The 27357-nt window shown below is 34.9% G+C and overlaps 1 protein-coding gene across 2 annotated transcripts in view; it reads left to right on the top strand.

Annotated features, from left to right (window-relative positions):
- The window catches only part of NCAM2 (neural cell adhesion molecule 2), a 575454-nt gene that overhangs the window by 385327 nt on the left and 162770 nt on the right, over nucleotides 1-27357 (top strand). For both annotated transcript variants that reach the window (XM_025282108.3, XM_025282115.2), the window contains exons 7-8: nucleotides 3307-3467; nucleotides 6236-6381. In XM_025282108.3, the coding sequence (XP_025137893.1) occupies nucleotides 3307-3467; nucleotides 6236-6381 (307 nt within the window). The remainder of the gene's footprint in view (nucleotides 1-3306; nucleotides 3468-6235; nucleotides 6382-27357) is intronic.

The raw sequence follows: 27357 nt of genomic DNA, 5'->3' as shown, positions 1-27357 counted from the left end.
ATGTATGACTTCCTTCAGTATATAGAATGTATTTAAAAGCTATTTAAATGATCTTGTCTACTATCATCTGTGTCTTTTCTGAATCTTTTATACTAATTGATTTTTTTTTACTTATTATAGTTTATATTTTCCTACCTATTTATTATCCTGTCAATTTTTATCGGGTGCCAGGTAGAGAGTTTTATATTTTCAAGTGCTGGATATTTTCATTTTCTTTTACTTTAGCTTTGGATGGAGTTAAGTTACTTGGGAGAAGTTGATCTTGAGATTTGCTTTTAAGTTCTTTTAGATGGATACAGAGCAAGATAAGTATAAGATTTCAGTATAAGATTAATTTGACTTCATTACTGATGCAATATTCTTGTAAGGAGGCAATTTAATACCTTGTGTTTTAGGAGGTCTTTCTACTCTGGATGGTAGGAATGCAAATTCTTCCTGGTCTTTGGTGAGCTCCTGGTATTACTGTGCTTTATTTATTCCAGTGGTTCTTTCCTTAATCTGAGGAAGCCTTACTTGCATACACTGTACCACGACATTGTAAATCAACTACATTCCAATAAAATTTTTTAAGAAGATTGAATGGGAAACCTCTTCAAATTCTTCTGTTCTCTCTTGTGCCTTCTTCTAACATTTTTCTTCTTCTTCTTTTTTTTTTTTTTTTAAACCTGTAAATTCTAGTCACTTTAATTTCCCCCAGCTGAGAACTCTGTCTTCCACTACACTTCAGAGACCCTGTCTGGCTCTGTTTGGGTTCCTCTTCTTTGAACAGCAGCTTAGAAACTGTCTTCAGGTAGTAAGTTCTGGTGGTCTTCAGAGGTCACTGTCATGTGCTACCTGTTGACCAAGGTTGAAAAATGTTATTTAACCTCTGTGTCAAGTGTTCATGTTGTTTATAATGAGAGGGTAACTATGGTTCTTGTTACTCCATTACAGTCAAAAGTAGAATGATTCTCCCTTCTTTATCATTGCCATTTATCCCTTAATCTTTACCCCTGCTTTCTTTTGCCTGAAAAAGTGGCATTTGAGAAGCAATCAGAGTTTCAGAGGATGTGCCCATGAAATAATCTTTCAGAATCCACTGGGAGTTTGTTTGTTTGTTTGTTTCCAGACATAGACAGTTTACAGAAATGCACTATGGATAACAATGACTACTTTCTATATAATAGGTTTATTGGGAGAGACACAATTAGAACCATTACCTGAACTATTATTCTTTAATGATATTTTTAAATTGAACTCTTTAAGAAAATATGATCTCTTTTAAAAAATTTATTTATTCATTTTAATTGGAGGGTAATTACTTTATAATATTGTAGTGATTTTTGCCATACATTGACATGAATCAGCCATGGGTGTGCATGTGTCCCCCATCCTGAACCCCCCTTCCACCTCCCTCTCCATCCCATCCCTCAGGGTCATCCCAGTGCACCGGCCCTGAGCACTCTAATTGTTACAAACTGACTGCTTTATATTCTTCAAGACCTACCCATTCATGTTAAAGCCTGGATCATGGAATTTTCCCCAAGAAAATTCCCAGAGTATTCCAGCCATCATCTTTTTCTTTTTCTTCTATTATAATAGGTCCCTCACTCCTCCCAGCACACACACAAAATTATGAATACATGCACTAATGGAATCTATGTTACCCTCTATTACCGCCAGTCAAATTATGAATTCTTCAAGATAACTGGCTTTGTCCCACTCATCTGCTGTATTTCAAACATTTAGAATAGTATTTCACATAAAGTAGAGAAAAATCCCTTTATCATAAAAAACACTAGAATTTAGTTAACATGCTGCTTATAATTCTGTGTAAACCTAAGCCTTTTCATCTGTGGATTGAGGGGTGGGGAAATCATACTTAAATGTTTAGTTCTCTCATCTGTGAATGAGGATGGGAGGAAGAGTGCACATGTATGGGCTAATTGTATTTATCCAGGTTAATAAGAGAAGGAAAGTGAGTCTTAAGCCACATATTGCTAAAACTTCTAATTAATGATGATACAAATGAATACTTCTTTATTGACTAGATTAAGAATTGGGGTGAAAGCCCTATCTGTACATAAAATTCTAGACAAAAATGCTGAAATCTTGTCATTATTCATACTTGAAAATGTTTGATTACTGAAATTATGAAAAAGCATAAAATTGCAGAGCACTGTATACATTTGCCATTTAGTATTTGCCCAATGTTGTACACCACTTGTGAATTTTTGCAGATTTTGTGGTATATTTAGAAATGTCAATAAAAACTGGAAACATGGATGTTATTGAGTCATAGAAAATAAAGATTATTTTAAGATATATGGCAGTACTTTCTAGAAAGCAGAACTAGAATTCACTGAAAAGATCATTTAGAATATCAGAAAAATATTGTTTCTTCCTAGGAAAAATTTTAATAATCCTTTTATACATTTCCTTTTTAATTTAAACTCATATGGACAGGTAAATCTCCCTACCCCTAAAGTGAAGTTGCTCAGTCATGCCCGACTCTTTGTGACCCAATGGACTGTAGCCTACCAGGCTCCTCCGTTCATGGGATTCTCCAGGCAAGAATACCGGAGTGGGTAGCCTTTCCTTCTCCAGGGGATCTTCCCAACTCAGGGATTAAGCCCAGGTCTCCTGCATTGCAGGCAGACTACTTACCGTCTGAGCCACCAAGGAAGTAACACCTAAAGGGAGATCCTAAATTTTTATACTTGTTGTTGTTGGTTAGTCACTAAGTCATGTCTGATTGCTTTGCAACCCCTTGGACTGTAACCCACCAGCTTCCTCTGTTCATGGGATTTCCCAGACAAGAGTAGGGGAATGAAAGTTAATTGCCATTTCCTTCTCCTGGGGATCTTCCCAATGCAGGGATCGAGCGTGCATCTCCTGCATTGAAAGTGGATTCTTTACCGCTGAGCCATTGGGGAAGTCTATTGTGTCCCTGTAACCTAGTAAATAAATATATTTCATAGATAAGTGTTGACTCACCACAATAAAGATTTTTTTTTAATTTTTGCTAATAATCAAGTATGAAATGAAAGAAAGTGCTTTTTACCTAAGATGCATGTCAAGATTTCAACACAACTCAAATGTTATTCTTGCCTCTAAAGTCAAAGCAACTTTCAAGTATAATGTTACTACTTATGTATTAAATTTTCTTGAGCTAATAAATGTATAAGTTTAATTGAAATATAGCTTTATGTATCAATGACAGTAGCCATGAAGTGATTGACCATTATAGGTCAAAATGCTAAGTGTGATCTGCTCCTGAAAAATGAACTCAAATTTATGAAGTTCAACCTCTGTTTTCTTCTTTAGGAATGGCAAGTTCATTGAAGAAAATGAAAAGTACTCATTGAGAGGAAGCAATACAGAACTCACTGTCAGGAACATAATCAATAGTGATGGGGGCCCCTATGTCTGCAAGGCCACAAATAAGGCAGGAGAAGATGAAAAACAGGTGCTTCTCCAAGTCTTTGGTAAGTATTACAGCACAGTGGTTGAAACTGTAATGTCTAGAGGAAGGTCTGAGTCAAACTGGGAAAGTCTCTGTCGCTTATATGAGCTACTTATAATTAAATTAATTTCTAAACCTATGTTTTAGTTTTCTCATCTCTAAAATATATTTTAAAATTGCAGCTACCAGATAGATTTATTTAAGAATTATATGAGCTTACAATGTAAAGTTTTATAAAATATTTGATGAACTCGTAGCAGAGGCTAGAGGAAAATTCATTAAAATTATACATAATGAAATCTATTATATCTTGGGTTGTTCTTCATAAATGTTTAAATAACACACGCTGGGTTCAGTTTTACTTTTAATATACTTCGAGAGTTCATTCAAAAGGCTGTAATTAGGAACATTGACCTGTAACCATGATTAAATATTCCCTTTTCATTTTATTAAAAGGACATGCAATATAAATAATTTCCACATTAGAGCCATATTCATTTCTTTATGGAACTTATAGAAGGTACAAAAATCAGTGTATTTGTTTTTAATTATTGATTTAGCTTCTGTTATATTTGTAAGAGGAAAAGATTTTGGTGGTGGATATTTAGAATATGATTATTCTCTTTAAAACACAAACACGAAGAATTATATGCATTACTGATATTTAGTGTGTTTTCTCCATTTTTAGCAATTTTGTTATCACAATATTTTCCCAACAATGAGAGGGGCAGGAACGAAGGAATACTTTGAAGAGTAGAGGGACCAGTTTTTGCATTTGACAGATGCAGCAATACTGTTTAGACCAAAAAATGAATGGTGTACACCTGTGGACACACCCTTGGCCAGTTGGTCCTTGAATAGCTGTAATAGAAATATTTCCTGTACCAGGGAGATTTTCATAAAGCCTATATTCTAGTTAGGTAGGGCAGACAGTAAAGAATATACTTTACTTTAAATAAAATTAGAATAATAAGATGTTCTAAGAAGAATGTGAAACTAGATCAATCTAAAAAGGACTATTATTTTGGAGATCATGATGTTGGAAAGTTGCTCAGAAGGGTCATGCTTAGATGTGATTACACAAATATCTTTAATGATGAGAAATCAGCAAAGCTATGAACCTGGAGAAAATTGTTCATATAGAATAAGAGTAAATACATTATTTCTAATAATTCTCAAAATTATTAGAAATTATAAAAATCATATAATTTATTCAAGTAGTATTTCCCATTTAAGAAAATGTTCTTTTTAAAATGTACAATGCTAAATATGACTTAGTATAAACTACATAATTAGAAATGATAGACTTTGAGATATTTTCAAAGGATAATCTTAATCGATCTCAATGAGCTTATATGAAATACTGTTTAGTTAATTTTTAAAATTTAAGTGACACTGAGTAAGAACAAAGGCAAAAGATTTCTAATATTTTTTTGCCTTTTAAATAGAAAATAATTAATGAAAAATGATATGCTACTTGACTGTTGTAATTACTTCGCATAGTAACAGTGAACAGATTCATATTGTGTTTGATACAAAATCGTGCATATATAAGGAAATAAAGCCAAAATCATTAAAGTAAATGGAATAAACATTGAATTTAAAAAATTATATATGTCCTGTTTCTGATATCAGGAATTTAATTTTCTAAGATTAAGAACAACATACATATATTTCATACTGCTGCTACTGCTAAGTCACTTCAGTCGTGTCCGACTCTGTGCGACCCCTTAGACAGCAGCCCACCAGGCTCCCCCGTCCCTGGGATTCTCCAGGCAAGAACACTGGAGTGGGTTGCCATTTCCTTCTCCAATGCATGAAAGTGAAAAGTGAAAGTGAAGTCTCTCAGTCGTGTCCGACTCTAAGCAACCCCATGGACTGCAGCCCACCAGGCTCCTCCGCCCATGGGATTTTCCAGGCGAGAGTACTGGAGTGGGGTGCCATTGCCATCTCCGACATATATTTCATAATTGATTACATTTAATGATTAAAAAAAAAAAAAAACCTGTTACTTGCGCTGAAGTAACAGGTGCTGACTTTTATCACTTTTATGTTCAAACAAATAAAAGCTTAAGAAATGCTGACAATACAGAGTTTAAAATTTTAAAGCTCTTTGGCATATGTAAATTTGTTAAGGGACATGTTTTTAATATTAATATAATTTAAATTAGTAGACATGATGGTTTGGTTTTATAGCTGTCCTAACTATAAAGAGATAATTATCAATTATGTCTAATAATATTAAGGCAATCTAGGGACAAAATAAATCAACCATAATAATAAAGATAAATAGTATGTATATATATTTACTTGTTAAGTATTTTAAGTATTGTACATATAGTTACGGTATATTCAGGTACAGTCACTATTTCCCCCCCTTTTGTGAAATTGTTTTTAAAGTTTAAGAGATAATCACTACAAAAGCAAATGTCATATACAGACACACATACGTAGTAGACTTGTGGTTTTAAGAGGATATTTTAATTTTGTACCTTTAAGAGGAAAAAAATTAAATAGCTTTAATTGGCAAAATCTTGAAAAGAATTATTTTTGTCTATTGGTTTCTAAGCCACTTCAAATTATTTTTATAATCATAATCTATGAACATTATTTTTGAAGCTATTTCTCCTATAATTTGCAGCTGTACTGGCACTCTTATAAAGCAAGCATGATACTGTAACCACGGAAACGTTAATAATGCAATACTAGGCTATTGTGTACTCAAATGCCCACTATGAATAATAATATTTTCTTTTAATACAGATTGAGTAATGTATATATTTTTTACAGTACAGCCTCACATAATACAGCTTAAAAATGAGACTACATATGAGAATGGTCAAGTCACACTCATATGTGAAGCAGAAGGGGAGCCTATTCCAGCAATCACCTGGAAGAGAGCAGTGGATGGCATCACTTTTTCTGAAGGTGATAAGGTAACAGCAATTTAATATACAGTGATTTTCAAAAGCATTGTATTTGCAGTGTTTTGTATATAATTAAATCTCATATTGGTCTCCAATTCACCAAGTAACTTGTAGAAATGCAAGAATGAGGTATTTTTTGAAAAGACAACTATCACAGTCAACCTAAAAATAAATTCATAAAAGAAAAATGTCAAATTTTAATATTAAAGATGTTTCTCATTAAGACACAAAATTTTAATTTTTTAAGTTTTCCTACATACAAACTTTTGGTATACACTGAATCCATAAAATACCTTATTGCAATTTCAATTCCTCTACCTTGTACTATGAAAATGAAAATAATTTAAATTCTCAATATCCTGGCTGTCATTTAACTCTTAATTCTTTCATATTTTCTTTGTGCATTAGACAGTAGATTTCTGCTTTTATATAATTTATGTTAATTGAATTGGCATTTTCACACATGTAAAAATGGTAAGATTAAACTTATTTGTCTCTTTTCTTTCTCAGTGTTAAAGAGCAACCTCCTTTAAACCTCTTTCATTAATTTAAGTCAATTGACATAGAAGGAAATGATTTCCAAAATATAAGTACCTTTGACTTAACAACATTGATAGCAGAAAATTGTGAAGTCAGTTTATCCAAAATATGCTTTCTATTCTTCCAACTTATCTTGTAATTTTTACAACATGGTAACTCCATAAATCGACATAACAGGCTTCTCCCTGGCCATTTACTATTTATCTTTAGAAAGAATATATTCCTGTACATCAGCTTTCTTTGTCTCATTTTTTCCTCATGATGGCATCTTTTAGACAGTATATCTCTTTTGGCAATAGTTATACTATTTTGATATACTTATTTTATATATGCAAGTTGAAAATCAAATTTCTAAAATGTGAATGACATTTGCATTCTTCTGGCAACCCAGAAAAATGGTATAGAGTTTGCTTTAATATTTTCTTAACAAAGAAACATAGGTATTACTATGGTATATTGCCAAATCTGAAAGGAGTTTTATTTCTGTAACATCCTTTAAAATTGTCCAAAAATTAGATATATAAAACTGTGGATAGTTCTTTTGACAATTTAGTACATTTCTTTGGAGAAGATCACTCAACAATGATCATGTTTGTAAGCCTTTATTAATTATACCTTCATATTCCTAATACGTTCATTATTTTTTATAAATTTTCTGATATGTCTCTTCTCAAATATAACTCTCATTTTTCATTTAATAGGTATTTTCTTATATACATACCAATAATGAGAGACTCATTATATTCACTTATTTTAGCCTTAAAAAATAATCAAGTAACCAGAGCCTTACTTCCAATGCTAGATGAGGATAGATTCTCAGATTACTCTAAGGAATCAAACCTGGTCTGTAATTTGTCCTCCGCCATCTCCCGGAGTTTGCCTGAATTCAGCTTCATTGAGTCAGACATGTCTTCTGCTGCCTCTACTGGAAATTAAGCCCACTCTACATTTAGTATGAGTGACTTCACTTTCACTTTTCCCTCTAATGCATTGGAGAAGGAAATGGTAACCCACCCCAGTGTTCTTGCCTGGAGAATCCCAGGGACAGAAGAGCCTGGTGAGCTGCCATCTCTGGGGTCGCAGAGTCGGACACAACTGAAGTGACTTAGCAGCAGCACACTGAGTAAGAAGTACTTGAAATGTATAGCTGTGAATTCTGTTTTAAAGCAGAATTTCTCAAACTTCAGTCATTTGACGATCAGTTTCATTTCTTTTCCGTATTTTTGTGCTGCCTGGACTGTCATACACTTAATATTTTTCTTTAAATTAAATTAGGTTTTTATTTTAATTATAAGCAAAAAGATGTTACATTTTAAAATGTACATCAAAGTAAATATGAAACTATAAAGTAAAATTTGTTTCAAATGAGCCCTAAACTTAGCATGTACACCTTCACTGGTACACACACCATAGTTTTAAGCATCAAATTAACATGATACAAAGTTTGGCTATAAAATTTTGAGAACAAACCCTATTTGCCTTTCTTCTATTTGTGAGGTCAAGCACTTCCCTCCAGTAAATAAATATGCTACATTGTTAATTAATGGGTAGAAAGTTCACAAATCTTAGTAGCAAAAACTCATTTAATTTGCTTCCCTTATAGCTCAGTTGGAGAAGGCAATGGCACCCCACTCCAGTACTCTCACCTGGAAAATTCCATGGATGGAGGAGCCTGGTAGGCTGCAGTCCATGGTCGCTAGGAGTCGGACACGACTGACTGACTTCACTTTCACTTTTCACTTTCATGCATTGGAGAAGGAAATGGCAACCCACTCCAGTGTTCTTGCCTGGAGAATCCCAGGGACGGGGGAGCCTGGTGGGCTGCCGTCTATGGGGTTGCACAGAGTTGGACACGACTTAAGTGACTTAGCAGCGGCAGCAGCATAGCTCAGTTGGTGAAGAATTCGCATGCAATACAGGAGACCCCAGTTCTATTCCTGGGTTGGGAAGATCTGCTGGAGAAGGGATAAGCTACCCACTCCAGTATTTTTGGGCTTCCCTTGTGTCTCAGCTGGTAAAGAATCTGCCTGCAATTTGGGAGACCTGGGTTTGATCCCTGCCTTGGGGAGATATTTCTATTTGTGAGGTCAAGCACTTCCCTCCAGTAAATAAATATACTATATTATTAATTAATAGGTAAAAAGTTCACAAATCATAGTAGCAAAAACTCATTTACTTTCAGTCCTTAACACCAAATGATCCTTCAAAATGATGCCAATCAACTCAATAAATAAAGTATAGTGGAACTTCCCTGACTGGTAGTTAAGACTCTGGGCTTCCAATGCAGGGTGTGTGTTTGATCCCTGGTCAGGACCTAAGATCTCACATGCCTGAAAATATGGCCAAAATAAATTTAAATTTGTTTTAAATTAGAAAAAAAAATAGTGATTTAACTTCAAAAATAGCCTATTTTTATCTTGCTGAAGTAAAATATAAAATGCTGGTTGGTCATAGCCTGAGTTTAGATCAGCTCAAACTTTGTGATTAAAATAATAGGATTATCTGTTCTTTTGCATTTATTTGAAAACTGTGGTTTTTTTCTGTGTCAAAGAACACAACCCTACTTACTGATTCACTGTTAACTTCAGTTCTTCCTGTCCAGATTGCTTTCTATTCCTTCAAATAAATAGATGTATTTAAAGTGATCGCAGCACTGTTTATAATAGCCAGGACATGGAAGCAACCTCGATGTCCATCAGCAGATGAATGGATAAGAAAGCTGTGGTACATATACACAATGGAGTATTATTCAGCCATTAAAAAGAATACATTTGAATCAGTTCTAATGAGGTGGATGAAACTGGAGCCTATTATACAGAGTGAAGTAAGCCAGAAAGAAAAACACCAATACAGTATACTAACGCATATATATGGAATTTAGAAAGATGGTAACAATAACCCTGTGTACGAGACAGCAAAAGAGACACTGATGTATAGAACAGTCTTATGGACTCTGTGGGAGAGGGAGAGGGTGGGAAGATTGGGGAGAATGGCATTGAAACATGTAAAATATCATGTATGAAATGAGTTGCCAGTCCAGGTTCGATGCACGATACTGGATGCTTGGGGCTGGTGCACTGGGACGACCCAGAGGGATGGAATGGGGAGGGAGGAGGGAGGAGGGTTCAGGATGGGGAACACATGTATACCTGTGGCAGATTCATTTTGATATTTGGCAAATCTAATACAGTTATGTAAAGTTTAAAAATAAAATAAAATTGAAAAAAAAAAGATTAAAAAGAAACTTAATACAAAGTATAAAAAGTACACTTTAACAGTTATCTTTATAGGTATATGCAGAAGTCATAGTTGTACCAAAGTGTTTCTATTTTGATTGTAGAGAAGTGGCAAGCATTTTTCTCCATGAATTGAAGCACTATTTGTGCCATGTTTCAAATGTTCTTGCAGAATAAAATACCAAGACAAAAGGGATTTCTAGAAACCATAAAGAGAGACAGTTCTTTGATACAACCACTTGAATAATATGTTTTAAATTTTATAACAAATTAAATTATTAGCATAAAGACGTTGATAATTTTACTATTGTGTTCATTATTATTTCATGCTCTAGGATATTATTTTTTGAGTGGGTACATCTTTGGACCTAAGGAAACTTCTAGAATGGTTTTAAATGATTTATTTATATAAACCACTTTTAATGGAGGGCAAAGGATAATGGAGTGAGTTTTTCACATTATATGAAAGTCTCTACTAAAAATTCTTAATTTTTTATTTATATAAAATATGAAGGTTACATTAGCCTTTTTGTATTTCCTCATTTTTTTCATTCTAAAGCAAATATGATTTCTTGAAAATTACATTTAATAAAATGTAAACAGAAAATAATCTTTAAACTAAGAGAAATTTCCATTGCTAATGTTTCCTGTTCCATTTGCCCAAGTTCATTTAACAACCATCAGCATCTTTTATTGAGGGCTTCTATGTTTCCATGTGCTGTCCTATGCACAAAGAATACAGCAGTGTAAAACAAATGTTTTCTGCCTCATAGTGCATACTGTTCAGGAGAGGAATCAAGGCATATTTAAAATTAGCAGTGTTTCACTTATGAATATGCAATTTTGAAATGTGAAATTTCATATCAAAATAGAAATTTGAAGTATATAAGTGGACTTCTACAGCCTCCAGACATAGCTTTGGCATATTTTTCTGTGCTATCACAGACTTAGTTCTGCTTATTCTTCTGACAGGCCTCTGCATTGGTGCATTTTGGAAAGTATATCATCTTCAGAATACCTCCTTTAAATTTGTTTAGGCTGATGAAAACTGCTTATACTGATTTTAAAAGAAACTTTAAAAAAGTTAATGGTGTAATTTGCAACACCTTTATATTATAGAAAACAACTTAAGATTTTCAACTTCTTTTATCTCTTTAAATAGAATTTACAAAATGAGACTGCCAAATCCACAGTTACTGATTTAAGAAAGAGAGCAGTGTTTCAAATAGCTGCACTTTATTATAAAACCTGCAGTGAAATGAAAAACTGAAATATGGTGACATATTTATAGCATCATCTTTAATAATAAAAGACAGTTCATAAATATTTTAATGTACCTTTGTAAGTAATTATACTTTGCAAAATTTTTGCACCAATATTTTTATAAGGAATTTTATTTATACTTCTTTACCAAATCCTGAAGATGCATTCTAGTGTGTAATTATAGGCAATTCTTAGTGCCTGATGTTAAGACTGATAAAAAGCAACAATAACAACAACTAGGGACAGATAAAACCAGCAAATATGTTTTACTAAATAATTGAAAAGAACAATCATGATATGGTTGTTCAAATATTTTAAAGACAGCCATGTCCAGTTGAATTAGACATATTGCTTACTGTAAGTGCCTGTATGACAAAAGAGTGAATGGAAGTTACAAAATTGCAGAGACTTTCCAAGAATCAGGGATTATAGATAATGAAATGTGTTCAATTCCAGTGACATAATTCCATTCCCATGAATTTCTGTATCATAGTTTGTATGATTATCAATGTCTAAAAGAAAATTCTTTCATTTGACATTACATTATATAAGAAAATCTTAAATAATATTTTTTACCCTGATATTCTTCCTTGTTGTGATATTTGAATTTGCGTTAATAATTGGGGGAAAGGGTGAGAGGTACTGAACCAAGGTTGTACATCAGAATCACATAAAGAGATGTATACATGTGTACCTGTCTGAGCTTTTCTCTCTGGAAAATGTCTAAGTCTTTCTTCCAGACTTTGAACTGTGCCATGTCTGACTCTTTGTAGCCTCATGGACTGCAGCTCGCCAGGCTTCCCTATACTTCACCATCACCCAATGATTACTCAAACTCATGTCCATTGAGTCATTGATACCATCCAACCATATCGTTCTCTGTTATCCTCTTCCCTTTCTGCCTTCAATCTTGCCCGCATTCAGGTCTTTTCTAATGAGTCAGCTCTTCACATCGGGTGTCCAAAGTATTGGAGCTTTAGCTTCAACATCAGTCCTTCCAATACATATTCAGGAATGATTCCCTTTAGGGTTGACTGGTTTGATTCCTTTGCAATCCAAGGGACTTTCAAGAATCTTCTGCAACCCCACAGTTCAAAAGCATCAATTCTTTGGTGCTCAGCCTTCTTTATAGTCCAACTCCCACATCCACATCTGACTACTGGAAAAATTATAGCTTTGACTATATGGACTTTTAGCAAAGTGATGTTTTGGTTTTTAATATGCTGTCTAGGTTTGTTTTGAATTTTCTTCCAAGGAGGAAGTGTCTTTTAATTTCATGCAGATAAAATCATCTGCAATGATTTTGGAGCCCAAGAAAATAAAGTCTGTCACTGTTTCCATTGTTTCTCCATCTCTTTTCCATAAAGTGATGGGATTGGATGCCATTTTTGTTTTCTGACTGTTGAATTTTAAGCCAGCTTTCTCCACTCTCCTCTTTCAGCTTCATCAAGAGGCTCTTTGGTCCCTCTTTGCTTTCTGCCATAAGGGTGGTGTCATCTGCATCTGAGGTTATTCATATTTCTCCCGGCAATCTTGATTCCAGCTTGTGCTTCATCCAGCCTGACATTTCTCGTGATGTATTCTGCATATAAGCACGGTGACAATATACAGCCTTGTCGTTGTACTCCTTTCCCAGTTTGAAACCAGTCCATTGTTCCATGTCAGGTTTAAACTGTTGGTTCTTAACCTGCATACAGGTTTCTCAGGAGGCAGGTAAGGTGGTCTGGTATTCCCATCTCTAGAAGAATCTTCCATAATTTGTTGTGATCCACACAGTCAAAGGCTTTAGCATAGCCAGTGAGGCAGAAGTAGATGTTTTTTCTGGAATTCTCTTGCTTTTTCGATGTTCCAGTGGATGTTGACAATTTGATCTCTGTTTCCTCTGCCTTTTCTAAAACCAGCTGGAATATCTGGAAGTTCTCAGTTCATGTACTGTTGAAGCCTTGCTTGGAGAATTTTGAGCATTACTTTGCTAGTGTGTGAGATGAGTGCATTTCTGCAGTAGTTTGAACATTCTTTGGCATTGCCTTTCTTTGGACTTCCCTGGTGGCTTAGATGGTAAAAGCATTTGCCTACAATGTGGGAGACCTGGATTCGATCCCTGGGTTGGAAAGACCCTCTAAAGAAGGAAATGGAAACCCACTCCACTGCTCTTGCCTGGAAAATCACATGGATGGTAGAGCTTGGTAGGCTATAGTCCAAGGGGTGGCAAAGAGTTGGACACGACTGAGTGACTTCACTTTCATTTCTTTGAGATTGGAATGAAAACTGACCTTTTCCAATCCTATGGCCACTGTTGAGGTTTCCAAATTTCCTGGCATATTGGGTTCAGCAGTTTAACAGCATCATCTTTTAGGATTTGAAATAATTCATCTGGAATTCTATCACCTCCACTAGCTTTGTTCATAGTGATGCTTCTTCACTTGACTGCACACTCCAGGATGTCTGGCTCTAGGTGAGTGATCACACCATGGTGGTTATCTGGGTCATGAAGATCTTTTTTGTATAGTTCTTGTGAGGTGACGGAATTCCAGTTGAGCTATTTCAAGTCCTGAAAGATGATGCTGTGAAAGTGCTGTGCTCAATATGCCAGCAAATTTGGAAACCTCAGCAGTGGCCACAACTGGAAAAGGTCAGTTTTCATCCCAATCCCAAAGAAAGGCAATGCCAAAGAATGCTCAAACTACCAAACAATTGCACTCATCTCACACGCTAGTAAAGTAATGCTCAAAATTCTCCAAGCCAGGCTTCAGCAATATGTGAACCGTGAACTTCCTGATGTTCAAGCTGGTTTTAGAAAAGGCAGAGGAACCAGAGATCAAATTGCCAACATCTGCTGGATCATGGAAAAAGCAAGAGAGTTCCAGAAAAACATCGATTTCTGCTTTATTGACTGTGCCAAAGCCTTTGACTGTGTGGATCACAATCAACTGTGGAAAATTCTGAAAGAGATGGGAATACCATACCACCTGATCTGCCTCTTGAGAAATTTGTATGCAGGTCAGGAAGCAACAGTTAGAATTGGACATGGAACAACAGACTGGTTTCGAATAGGAAAAGGAGTACGTCAAGGCTGTATGTTGTCACCCTGTTTATGTAACTTATATGCAGAGTACATCATGAGAAACGCTGGACTGGAAGAAACACAAACTGGAATCAAGATTGCTGGGAGAAATATCAATAACCTCAGATATGCAGATGACACCACCCTTAAGGCAGAAAGTGAAGAGAAACTCAAAAGCCTCTTGATGAAAGTGAAAGTGGAGAGTGAAAAAGTTGGCTTAAAGCTCAACATTCAGAAAACGAAGATCATGGCATCCGGTCCTATCACTTCATGGGAAATACATGGGGAAACAGTGGAAACAGTGTCAGACTTTATTTTTGGGGGCTCCAAAATCACTGCAGATGGTTACTGCAGCCATGAAATTAAAAGACGCTTAGTCCTTGGAAGGAAAGTTATGACCAACCTAGATAGCATATTCAAAAGCAGAGACATTACTTTGCCAACAAAGGTTCGTCTAGTCAAGGCTATGGTTTTTCCTGTGGTCATGTATGGATGTGAGAGTTGGACTGTGAAGAAGGCTGAGTGCCGAAGAATTGATGCTTTTGAACTGTGGTGTTGGAGAAGACTCTTGAGAGTCCCTTGGACTGCAAGGAGATCCAACCAGTCCATTCTGAAGGAGATCAGCCCTGGGATTTCTTTGGAAGGAATGATGCTAAAGCTGAAACTCCAGTACTTTGGCCACCTCATGCGAAGAGTTGACTCATTGGAAAAGACTCTGATGCTGGGAGGGATTGGGGGCAGGAGGAGAAGGGGACGACAGAGGATGAGATGGCTGGATGGCATCACTGACTCGATGGACGTGAGTCTGGGTGAATTCCGGTAGTTTGTGATGGGCAGGGAGGCCTGGCGTGCTGTGATTCATGGTGTCGCAAAGGGCCAGACACGATTGAGCGACTGAACTGAACTGAAGTGTGGGTGTTCTTACCACCTCTTCTTAGTATCTTCTGCTTCTGTTAGGTCCATACCATTTCTGTCCTTCATTTTACCCATCTTAGCATCAAATGTTCCCTTGGTATCTCTAATTTCCTTGAAGAAATCTCTAGTCTTTACCATTCTATTGTTTTCCTCTATTTCTTTGCATTGGTCACTGAGGAAGGCTTTCTTATCTCTCCTTGCTATTCTTTGGAACTCTGCATTCAAATGGGTATATCTTTCCTTTTCTCCTTTGCCTTTTTCTTCTCTTTTCTCAGCTCTTTGTAAGACCTCCTCAGACAACCACTTTGCCTTTTTCTATTTCTTTTTCTTGGGGATTGTTTTGATCACTGCCTCCTTGCAATGTCATGAACCTCCATCCATAGTTCTTCAGGCAGTCTGTCTATCAGATCTAATTCCTGGAATCTATTTGTCACTTCCAGTGTATGATCATAAGGGATTTGTGTTAGGTCATATGTGAATGATCTAGTGGCTTTTCCCTACTTTCTTCAATTTAAGTCTGAATTTTTCAATAAGGAGTTCATGATCTGAGCCACAGTCAGGTCCCAGTCTTGTTTTTGCTCACTGTATAAAGCTTATCCATCTTCATCTGCCAAGAATATAATTAATCTGAATTCAGTATTAACCATCTGGTGATGTCCATGTGTAGAGTAGTCTCTTGTGTTTTGGAAGAGGGTGTTTGCTGTGACCAGGAACTGCACCAGTTCCTAAGTATTCTTACAGCATCTCTGATAGTGATTAGACAGCTTTATTTTGAAACTCCCCAAAATTGCTCTTGTGTGGGCACTCTGTGGAGAACCTCTACCTTTAAACTTACTATATTTCTTTCATCACAACCCCCACACACACATGAAAATACACACCAATACTGAAATTAATGTGATGTAGATATCCAATACAGCTATACATAGAATAAGATATATAAAATAATTTGTTTGTATAGCTCATGAATTTCAAATATATTTGAATTGTATCCCCATTTCAAATAAAATGATTTATTTCATTGAAATTATGGTAGTTGCAACAGTGATTCTTTATTTCAGTTTCTGGATTTGCCATTTACCTACTCTGTGACTTTAGGTAACTTGATTCATTTTTCAGTTCCATGATGGATAAAATAAATCTCCTTCAACATTTCACTATTCTGTACATCTTTCTCTTGAGTCAGTAGATAATCATATATTTTAAGATATACTGTTTATTTCCATGCTAATCCCTTTTTAAATTCAGATATTTACTAATTCTTCAGTTTATGATTTTATAATAATTTAAGCTATGAGGCAATGTGTTTGCCATTTCCTTCCATATAGCTCATCTGTACAACTCAATTATAAGAAAAGCTAAGATTACTGTGGTAATGTCTTTACATTGGAAAAAGAAAAGTTTCTGATTGTAGAGAAGAATGCTAAAGAGCTTGCTTCTGGCACCTGTAGATTTTAATGCCTGTATTTTTTTTGTCTTTCCACAGATAATGGGCTTTTTTGAAGGATTTTATATTTGAGTGACATTTTAAAAATCATCCTAATGCATTTTTTCATTGTAGTGCTCTGAGAGCAGTATTGTAGATCCCTGCTGGGCAGTAGGCAAATGGATACTTCTTTTCCTCATCTGATGTAGATGGTAGAATATAATTAGACATATTGGAAATCTTCCTGGGATGCTTCTGATCTTGTTGAGAAGTGGGTTTTCAATCATTTACAACTTTCTGAAATTTCTTTTCCAGCTCACACTTCAAATAAAAAGTATGTAAGATGGCTAGTCATAAGTCCAACATGTAATTAAAAAAACAAAACATTTCTGAGGAAATTCTAGGAAACAATTAAAAAATAAAATATTATTTTTCTTTTTTTAAAATATTTATTAATGAATGGCTATTTTAAAATATGCATAAGTATTTCTAGCAGAAGGAAACTATTATCTTTTTCATAGGATAATATATTAGTTAATGATTTTACCATGATTATTCTGGGAAAATAATTATTTACATACTGAAAGTTAGTTTTCTTTGTCTTTATAACAGAAAATAATATTACCTTTTCTTGTGAATGCCATATTCTGTTTTAGGTTTCATGTATTATTTACTTTATCTTTTGAAAGAATCTATACTATTGAGGAAAATATAAAATAATATAGCAACAAAGAAAGATGTAGATTTCAGTGAATATCCATAGACTTAAAAAAGTAACAAATTTCCTAGTAAATGTAACTTTGATTTATTTATGAAATATTTTAGTGGAAGACAGTAAGTTTAAGAACAAAATGAAATAAATTTGAATGAATTGCTTTACAAGTAGACAATTAGACACAGATATCTGAAAATATTTCAGTAAACCTTTTAGTAAAGAACTTGCAAAAAATACATTTGCTAAATTTGTATTGTCAATTTTAAGCATGAAGCAAAAACAAATGTATAAAAAAATGCTAGCTACATGAAAATTAATTTGTAAAATTGAATACATAGTAATGAAAAGTACTTTAGCACAGTTATCCCATCATTATTTTTGACTCATGGATTAACAAATAATAACTTTAAATAAAATATATTAAACACAGATCTTCAGTAATAACTATGTTCAGTCATATATCAAGTAGTTGAGTTTACTGAGGGGAAATTCCCTCTTAGAAGACTCTTCCTTGGCTATTATGTGTTGTCATGATCTGTTTCTTAAAGCACCATGATTGCTATTGTTTTGTAATCCATAGAAGTTCTTATCCAACTTTCCAAGTTCTTCATTTTTGGATGCCTGATTTTTTTTTTAAATTCACATTTGATAGTGTTTATACTTATAAGAAAATCATATTTATATTCTATCAAATACATAGAAATGATGTAATTTTAATATCTGTGGATTCTATTATCTTTTCCCTGGCTCAAATCACCCACTCTATTCACTTCTTTTATTTGCCAGCTTAAATTTCATTGTCTGTTATAAACATTACCATATATACATTCTTCAATCTTTTTTTGCTTTGAAAACTATTTCCAGAAAAATACCAGTCATCCTTTAAGTAACCTCAATGCCTATAGTACACGTGTTGGAGGACAGCTAAACTTAGCTGGAATCATTCTGAATGATCTCCCTTTAAAACTGTGACCCACAGCTTAATGCATGCTCTCTCTGCTTAGCAGTTCTCAGCCCGTATTTTCTTGGCAACTACCTCATATATTTCCTCCATACTCAAGTTCACAAACTTCCTCTGTTCTGAGAAAGCTCAGCTGTTGAACTGGTTCCTCATTTACTAATAAAAACAATAAAAAGAACACTGTAACCAGTTCCTATGATTACATCTACATCATGCATAGGTGAACCTTTATGTTACCATGAATGTAATATTCAAGTTTTTAATGTAGATAGTAGTTCCAGCCTTTCTACTATACCATAGATATTAGCACAATACTTTATCTTTTCCCAACTTTTTTTTTTCACTCACCACCTTATTTTTCCCATCAACATTCAAAACTATTTCATTGTTACTTTAATATACATTATTCCCTAGTAGCTCAGATGGTAAAGAATCTGCCCACAAATTGGGAGACCACATTCAATCCCTTGGTTGGGAAGATCTTCTGTAGAAGGCAATGACTACCCACTCCAGTATTTTTTGCTGGAGAATTCCATGGACAGAGGAGCCCAGCTGATTAGAGTCCATGGCTTCTGAAAGAGTTGGACATGACTGAGCAGCTCGCACATATATATTATAGCATATAGTATGTAGATAACATGATATAATTTACACATAGAATATATTTATGATATATATTCTACATAAAATGGATGTAAACATTCTTGCATATATTTTTCCTGTATTTCCAATTTTATTTTTCTTCCAGTTTTATTGAGGCATAATTGCCGTAAAACACTGTGTAAGTTTTAAGATATACAGCATAATTATTTGGCTTGTGTACATCATGAAGTGATTATCACAGTAAGTTTAGGGAACATCCAATGTCTCAGATATAAATAAAATTAAAGAAATAGAAAAAATGTTTCCTTGTGCTGAGAACTGATAGGAACTGCGCTCTCGGTGTTCACATATAACAAATTTTTGTTGTCCAGTTGTTGCGTCCAGCTATTTGTGACCCCATAGACTATAGCCTGCCAGGTTCCTCTATCCTCCACTGTCTCCTGGAGTTTGCTCAAATTTTGTCCATTGAGTCAGCGATGAGCGCTCTCTCTCTTTATATATATATATGTGTGTGTGTGTGTATGTGTTTATATATAACTATGTTCATACTATATTCATTTAAATATAAATTTATATATGTATAAATATATATGCTATATATAGCATATATAACTTATAGTAGTATTAATTATATTTATCATGTTGTATCCTACATTCTTAATACTTGTTTACTTCATAACTGGAAGTTTGTGTCTTTTGACTGCCTTAATCCACCCCTGCCTCTGGTAACCACAAATCTAAATATGAACTCTTTTTCTGTGAATTTGCTTATTTTTAAAATATATTAATAATTGACCTTTCATACTATGTGAGGTTCTGTTATACAGTATTGTGACTCAGCAGTTCTATTATTTCCACAATAAATCTAGTTATAATCTGTACCCATACTAAGGTATTACATAGTTATACAGCCACCCTTGGATCCAACACCACCCTGTAATGGGCCAACATCAACTTCAGAGCACCCTGTCCATTGAATCGGTGATGCTATCCAACTGCCTCCAGGCAAAAATACTGGAATGGGTTGCCATGCCCTCCTCCAGGGGATCTTCCAGATCCAGGGATTGAACCCGCGTCTCATGTCTCCTGCATTGAGTCATGGGTTCTTTATCGCTAGTGCCACCTGGGAAGCTCTGACTTATGGTATACTTTCCTGTTTTTTCACTCATCAGTCTTGGTCTTCTAATTGACTTCTAAATTATTTAGGGATCTAAATTGGGGTTTGTTCCTTTTATTCTTATTTTAAATATATTAAAATTGTGATCATTTCTCAAAACTCAACTGTTAGTGCTCTGGTCCAAGCCAGCATAATTATTTGCCTGCATGCATGCTAAATCACTTCAGATGTCTCTGTGACCCTGTGAACCATAGCCCACCATATTCCTCTGTCCATGAGATTCTCCAGGCAAGAGTACTGGAGTGGGTTGTCATGCCCTCCTCCAAATTATTTGCCTGCTGCTGCTGCTGCTGCTGCATCACTTCAGTCGTGTCCGACTCTGTGCAACCCCACAGATGGCAGCCCACCAGGCTCCGCCGTCCCTGGGATTCTCCAGGCAAGAACACTGGAGTGGGTTGCTATTTCCTTTTCCAATGCATGAAAGGAAAAGTGAAAGGGAAGTCGCTCAGTCGTGTCCGACTCTTAGCGACCCCATGGCCTGCAGCCTACCAGGCTCCTCCGTCCATGGGATTTTCCAGGCGAGAGTACTGGAGTGGGGTGCCATTGCCTTCTCCGAATTATTTGTCTAGATTATTGCAAAAAACTTTATAAAGGTTTTAATGCATTCACCCTTGCCCCTTGTTATTCTTGTTAAAATAGTGAAATTGGTCCACTGGAAATAAGCCGGATAATATTACTCTTGTTCAGAAGTCTCCAATAGCTTCTGATAGCATTTGGAAAACCCTTTTATTACCTACTCTGCTCTACATGATAGCATGTGTGTGTGTTAGTTGCTCACTCATGTCTGACTCTTTGAGATCACTTAGACTGCAGCCCATCAGGCTCCTCTGTCAATGGAATTCTTTAGGCAAGAATACTAGAGTGGGTTGCCATTCCCTTCTCCAGGCTATATTTCTAACCCAGGGATCTAACCTGGGTCTCCTACATTGTAGGCTGATTTTTTTTTTTTACCTTTTGAGCTACCTGGGAAGCCCCCGACATGATAGGTCACTCTTCAAATCTCTATTACCTTCATTTTTCCCTCAAGTCCTACTACTAAAATCAATTAATTTAATCCTAGTAAGATTGCTTCATATTTCCTCCACCAATCCGTGGGTGCTGTAAGGTTTTCAATAGTGTATGTACTTTATCCATCTACAACTTCAAATGTACATTGTTAGTTGTAAATGTAGTGAAAGCTATCACAAGTCTTTGATGTACTAATTGTGGTATGCAATATGTTTGAGTTTGCTGAGAGAGTCCTTGACTGCCAAACTGAAGTCTCTATGATAAGCCTATTGGTTTTTAACTCTGGGTATCGCAAAGAGTTGGACACGACTGAGTGACTGAACTGAACTGAACTGATGTCTAGATTAATTGCTGAGTTCTTCAGGTAAACTGAGTATAAATTGTAGGACACTATTCTTTTGTTTACAAAATCTGAACCTGGCTAAGAATTTAAACTATGTACAGAATAGTACAACTGACTTACTATATCAATACTTGCATTCAATTCTGAAGTTCACTGCATCTAGCCAAGTCATAGGAGCTGTGAAACTATTGGGACAAAAATTTAAAAGGAAAAACAGAATTCTAAAGGAATAGTAGCATACAAAGTGATAAACATTTGTATAAATTGACATAATATTCTGATTACTTCATGCATCATTTGCTTATTTAAACTAAAATATCTTCTGAGGCCAAGTGATAAAAAAGGTGATAATTAAGGAATTTCCATAGACAAATTTTATAGAGGCAGGAGGATAGTAAGCAATTGAATGGCACACTTTTCCTGTGTATACCATAAAGAGTTGGATCTCCTCTTTCTGTATCAGAAAAAACATGTCTAACTGCTGTTTTGATCAGCACCTTGAGATATCACATTGTATTATACTATTCCAATACCTTCTTATAATATTTACAACAATCTGTCCTGTAATATAATTGTTTACTAAACATTCCATATCTGTATATCCCAGAACACAAAAACTTCTTGAGGGGTGTTTCTTATCACTTTTGTTTCTTGTAGTAAAGGTAATATAATTTCCCAGATCATCTCTGCTTCTTGGCTATCTGTTTCCACCATGCTCCCCTTTAATGATAACATCTGTAAATTTTTATCATCTAATTTTGATATATATCCATGTAAATATTCATCACAGACCTGTGTGATCCATAATTTTCTTTTTTAATAAAAGAATATGATATAGAAATATAGGCTTTTGCCTTCTCTTTTAATGTTTCTGACAAAGTCCACATTGTATCTTTTCCTTTCTGTGGTTTAGGGTTGTAGCATTAATTCATTCATTCCATACTTTGAAACTGTCTTAATACATTTTTTTGCCTTTGGTAAAGAAATAAATTTTGTTACCATTTGCAACTCCCTTTCTGCTATGCATTATTTTATTATCTTGATAATTTAGATCCTTTCTAGAGAGTACCTTCTCTTTTAATTGAAGACTTCTAGCAATTATAAAAAGTTGAGTTTGTATATGCATAATTTTTTAAATTTGTCTTTTCTTTATGAAGAGATACTTTACCACAAAACAAACAAATTAAATCCAAAACTAAACAAAATCAGCTCAAGGGAGTTCATGTATGTTATACAAAATTTTAATTTTTAGTCATCATTAAAAGGTAGTTTGCTTCTGTGTCTATTTACTGAAAGGATTTGATGAAACTGTTTTTGATATTTTTGTTTATACTTATTAGTTTTTAGTATTTATGTGCATGTATTATATATAACATTTCCAATAAAGTGATTTTGCTAATTCCATAATTGTTATACTCTAACACAACTGAGAAGAGTCCTACACAGAGCTAAGAAATATTTTTTATCTTCTCGAGCCTTCTACCTGAAATGTAGTTATGAGGCACTAAAGTAAAATATGTGAGTCACTCAGCATAGCTGTGCATTACAACAGAGTGTATATTTGCTGTAACACTGCCAATACATATGACAGGAATTGTACACATTATTTTTATAACATTTCTTATATACCCAGTAATGTATATATTTAACATGTATTTGAAACGATGTGAGTTTTTAAAAGAAGAAAAAATGTACACACACATTACCAAGTAGCCTTCTATTTTGTGATGTATGGCTGGTAAAAGTGATGCTGTTAATAGCAATGTGTTGTATACCATAAGAATTTGCATATATGTGACAAAATGTTGTCACTAGTGGTAAATGCCTTGCATTTTCTGATGTTAAGTGTGGGACTAGTGACAATCTAAAATACTTGTTAGAATTCATATTTCCAGGCATATTGGATGAAGAAAGGCTTGATTTATACTCTGACTTTTAATGACAACAGACAAAATTTTGTCATGATGGATTGCATATTGATCCATGGGAAAAGAGAAACAAATGACACGAGCCCTGTGACTGTCCAAGTGTACTATGTAGAGAGTTTCCAGGCTGCTGCGCAAGGATGAAGAGTCTGGCTCTTTTCTCCTAGTTGAGGAGCCAGTATTGAGTTTGAGTTTGAATGATTAAGGGTGCTAGAAATCACAGAATGGGGTACCAGAGAGGAGGGAGCTCTGTGGAGAAGAAATTCACACAGAGAGAGCTCCAGAGATCTTCAGCGCTTTCCCCAAGAGTCTTCAGCTGAATACTGATAAGTGTGTGTGTGTGTGTGTGTGAGGAAACTGTAAGGCCACAGAAAGAATCACAGGAATCCTGGAGTGGGTTGCTTTAGTAATGCGGTCGAATTAGTCTTAAACTAAAGACTGTCCCCAGCTTGCCTAGTGAAGTTTAAAAGCCTCAAAAGAATAAAGCTGTTTTCAAGTAATTTAATAATATTTAATAAAAGAGATCATATATATATTTATATATAAATATATATAATGTATCATATCACTAAATTTATATAATACTAATATCACTCAAAGCATATAATTCAGTGTGTGGCATCTAATAAAAATTATGAGGTATACAAGGTACATGAAAATATAACCCATATTAGGGGAAAAAAGCTAAATCAATCAAAAGAAACAGATCCATTGACAAAGGTGACAGTATTAGTAGATATGAACATTCACATATCCTTTTTCTTTTTCTTTTAATACATATACTGCATATGTATACAAGGTAGCTGGAAAGCATGAACATAATACAGAGAAACATAACAGCGTAAAAGACTAAATCAACATTCTAGAAATTAAAAAAAAAACATAAAGATTAGATAGGATTAACAGAAGATTAGGTACTGCAGAAGAAATGTCTAGTAAAATCAAAGAGAAAAATACAATTTATCCAAATGAAACAGACAGGAAAAAGACCTATGTATACTTAAAGCAGTCATGTGTCTTTTTCATGCTTCCTGTGAGTTGTGGCCAAAGAAGGCTCAGTACAGGGTCCTCATTTGTCTCATTAGATAGAGCAAAGAAAGAATGTTCCCCAAATATTTTGTATTTCTTAATACTGAAGTTTTTCCATTATTGAACATATTGTAGGGATTTACATAAAGATATACTATCGGGAGAGGCTAATGACTATTGTTAAATTTATTGAATATATACTATATGTCAGGTACTTTTTAAACATCTCATGTAAGATTATTGTACTGTTTCCTGTTGGATATTGCTTTTCAAAAATCTTTCATTTGTCTATAATTTGAACAAGATTGCCATACCACTTAGACACTGGTCACTAACTACATCACTGATTGTAATAACATTAATCATATGTCTTGCACTGAGCCTACACAAACTTCAGTCAGTCAGTCAGTTCAGTTGCTCAGTCGAGTCCGACTTTTTGCGACCCCATGAATCACAGCACGCCAGGCCTCCCTGTCCATCACCAACTCCCGGGCTTCACCCAAACTCGTGTGCATCAAGTCCGTGATGCCATCCAGCCATCTCATCCTCAAGTAAACCTAGGGGAAAGCAGCAAAAGTCATGTACTGTGTATAAGCCAACCTGCACTGTGATAAACACTGCAAAATAATTATAGCCAAACCTCCCTGGCTTTCAGTACACAAGTCCATGGATTTGTGAGTCGTCTGCAACAGTATGCTCTAGACTTTAATTTGGGTTCTGATCTGCTCTGTATGTTCTAACAACTGACAAAAATAAAGGGACACATTCCATCTTGGTTATGGTGTTTTAAAGTTTCCATGATAAAATGCGCGATGCAAATTTAAAACAAAGATGGGAGAATGGTATAATGACATCTCACATTCTATTGCAGCTTCAATCATTATCAATATTATGCCATTCCAATTATAGTATTTTAATATTGCACTTCATCTCTTTTCTAATTGGTTAAGTTTATGTTACAGAGAAAAACATTTTAAAATCTGAATTTAAAAAACATTAAACCTCTCATTTATTCAAATCCTTGCAATAAAGGAATTCACATTTTAGTTATTACATTACTTCCAGAGCAATACAGTGTAAGCATGTGATATCAATGTTCACAAGTTAAGTTTAATTATGTACGTAAACCATTACAATATCTCTGACCATCTTATAATAAATTGTTGAATAGGAAGGATTTCAGTGTATAATGTGCCTCATTCTTTTAGATCTCCTTTCTATCTTTGCAGTGTTGTGTGCCCTGAAACTAAAATTTAGCTCAAATAGGATATAACTTTTAGATTTTAATATCTTCTTGGCTTCTTTATCCCTTATTCATTTTTTAATAAGCATTTGTTGTTACTTTGCTCTTTTCCATTATGAAGGATAAACAGAAAAAATTGGAAAAAGCAATGATTATCAAAAACAGTAGTGACCATCCTGTTTTTCATAGTTTCTTAACCTTGAAGAAAGCAATGAAATTTTACTTGGATCGATAGCTTGAATCTGTGGGATTTTCCTACTGGCTTTCTACACTAGCCCCACACTTATGGCTTGAATTCCCATGTCTTGAATTTTCTGAAAAATCTTGAGATCAAATATGTTGTTCTGTTATCTTTGGATTTGATAAAAGTAGGTATCTTGTCATTCAGAGTAAGCAATATCATTGCCAGAGTATGATCAGCTATACTACAAACACATTTCTTTTATTCTAATTTATTTGCTTAGAACTCCAGTCACAATGAATAACCATAATAAATAACAGTGATATAGAAATACAGTTGCTGCTGCTGCTGCTAAGTCACTTCAGTCATGTCCAACTCTGTGAGACCCCATAGACGGCAGCCCACCAGGCTCCCCCGTCCCTGGGATTCTCCAGGCAATAACAGTGGAGTGGGTTGCCATTTCCTTCTCCAGTGAGTGAAAGTGAAAAGTGAAAGTGAAGTTGTTCAGTCGTGTCCAACTTGTAGCGACCCCATGGACTGCAGCCTACCAGGTTCCTCCATCCATGGGCTTTTCCAGGCAGGAGTACTGGAGTGGGGTGCCATTGCCTCCTCCGAAATACAGTTGGGATACTTAATATAACTTTAAGTAATATATACATTTTGGAAATGTGAGGCATAATTATTAGTACCCACAGATTTAAAGCCATTGAATAGTAACACAGAGTTTATGTCTGTATAAAACCAACAAGGCCTTTGACCCCTATAGCCAGTGAAGAAACTGTAAGTTAGGAAATTTTCTTGGACATATTACTCTTTATTTCATCAGTTTACCCTCCTTAGAGGAATGGTAAGTATACAGAAGTTTTATTTCATGATATGAAAATAGGAATAAAATTAGGAAGGTCGGATCAAGCCCAGAGGAAAGAGAGCTTAATACTAAGAGTAAACATAGGAATCCTATGATTTTGAGAAGTTAGTTTGCATAAATTAATTCCAATAACCTTTGGAAAGAATCTGTTTTGTCTCTTATGCATTTAACAGTTATGTCTTGCTGCTACCTCTACATATTTGAAACTAAATTTAATTTACATGCAATAGAGATGCAATGGAATGCGATTAAAAATAATGCAAACAGAATATATAATAACAAACCCACCCCCCCAAAAATGCATAGCATATAATGAGAAAAAATACTATGTAAACAAAAGGTGAAAATTTGTTGTGCATCTGTGTATCTTCGGTTCTCCATGGGTTCTCTATAAGCCTCCAATGTCAGGGGATCCCATGTGCTCTCAGCCTTTTCTCTACACCTGTTGTCTTCTCTCAGTTTTTCCATAAGCCTTCTGGTGGCATATT

This window comes from Bubalus bubalis, chromosome 1, assembly GCF_019923935.1.
Source record: "Bubalus bubalis isolate 160015118507 breed Murrah chromosome 1, NDDB_SH_1, whole genome shotgun sequence".
Lineage (NCBI taxonomy): Eukaryota > Metazoa > Chordata > Mammalia > Artiodactyla > Bovidae > Bubalus > Bubalus bubalis.
This window is presented reverse-complemented; position numbering and strand designations above follow the sequence as displayed.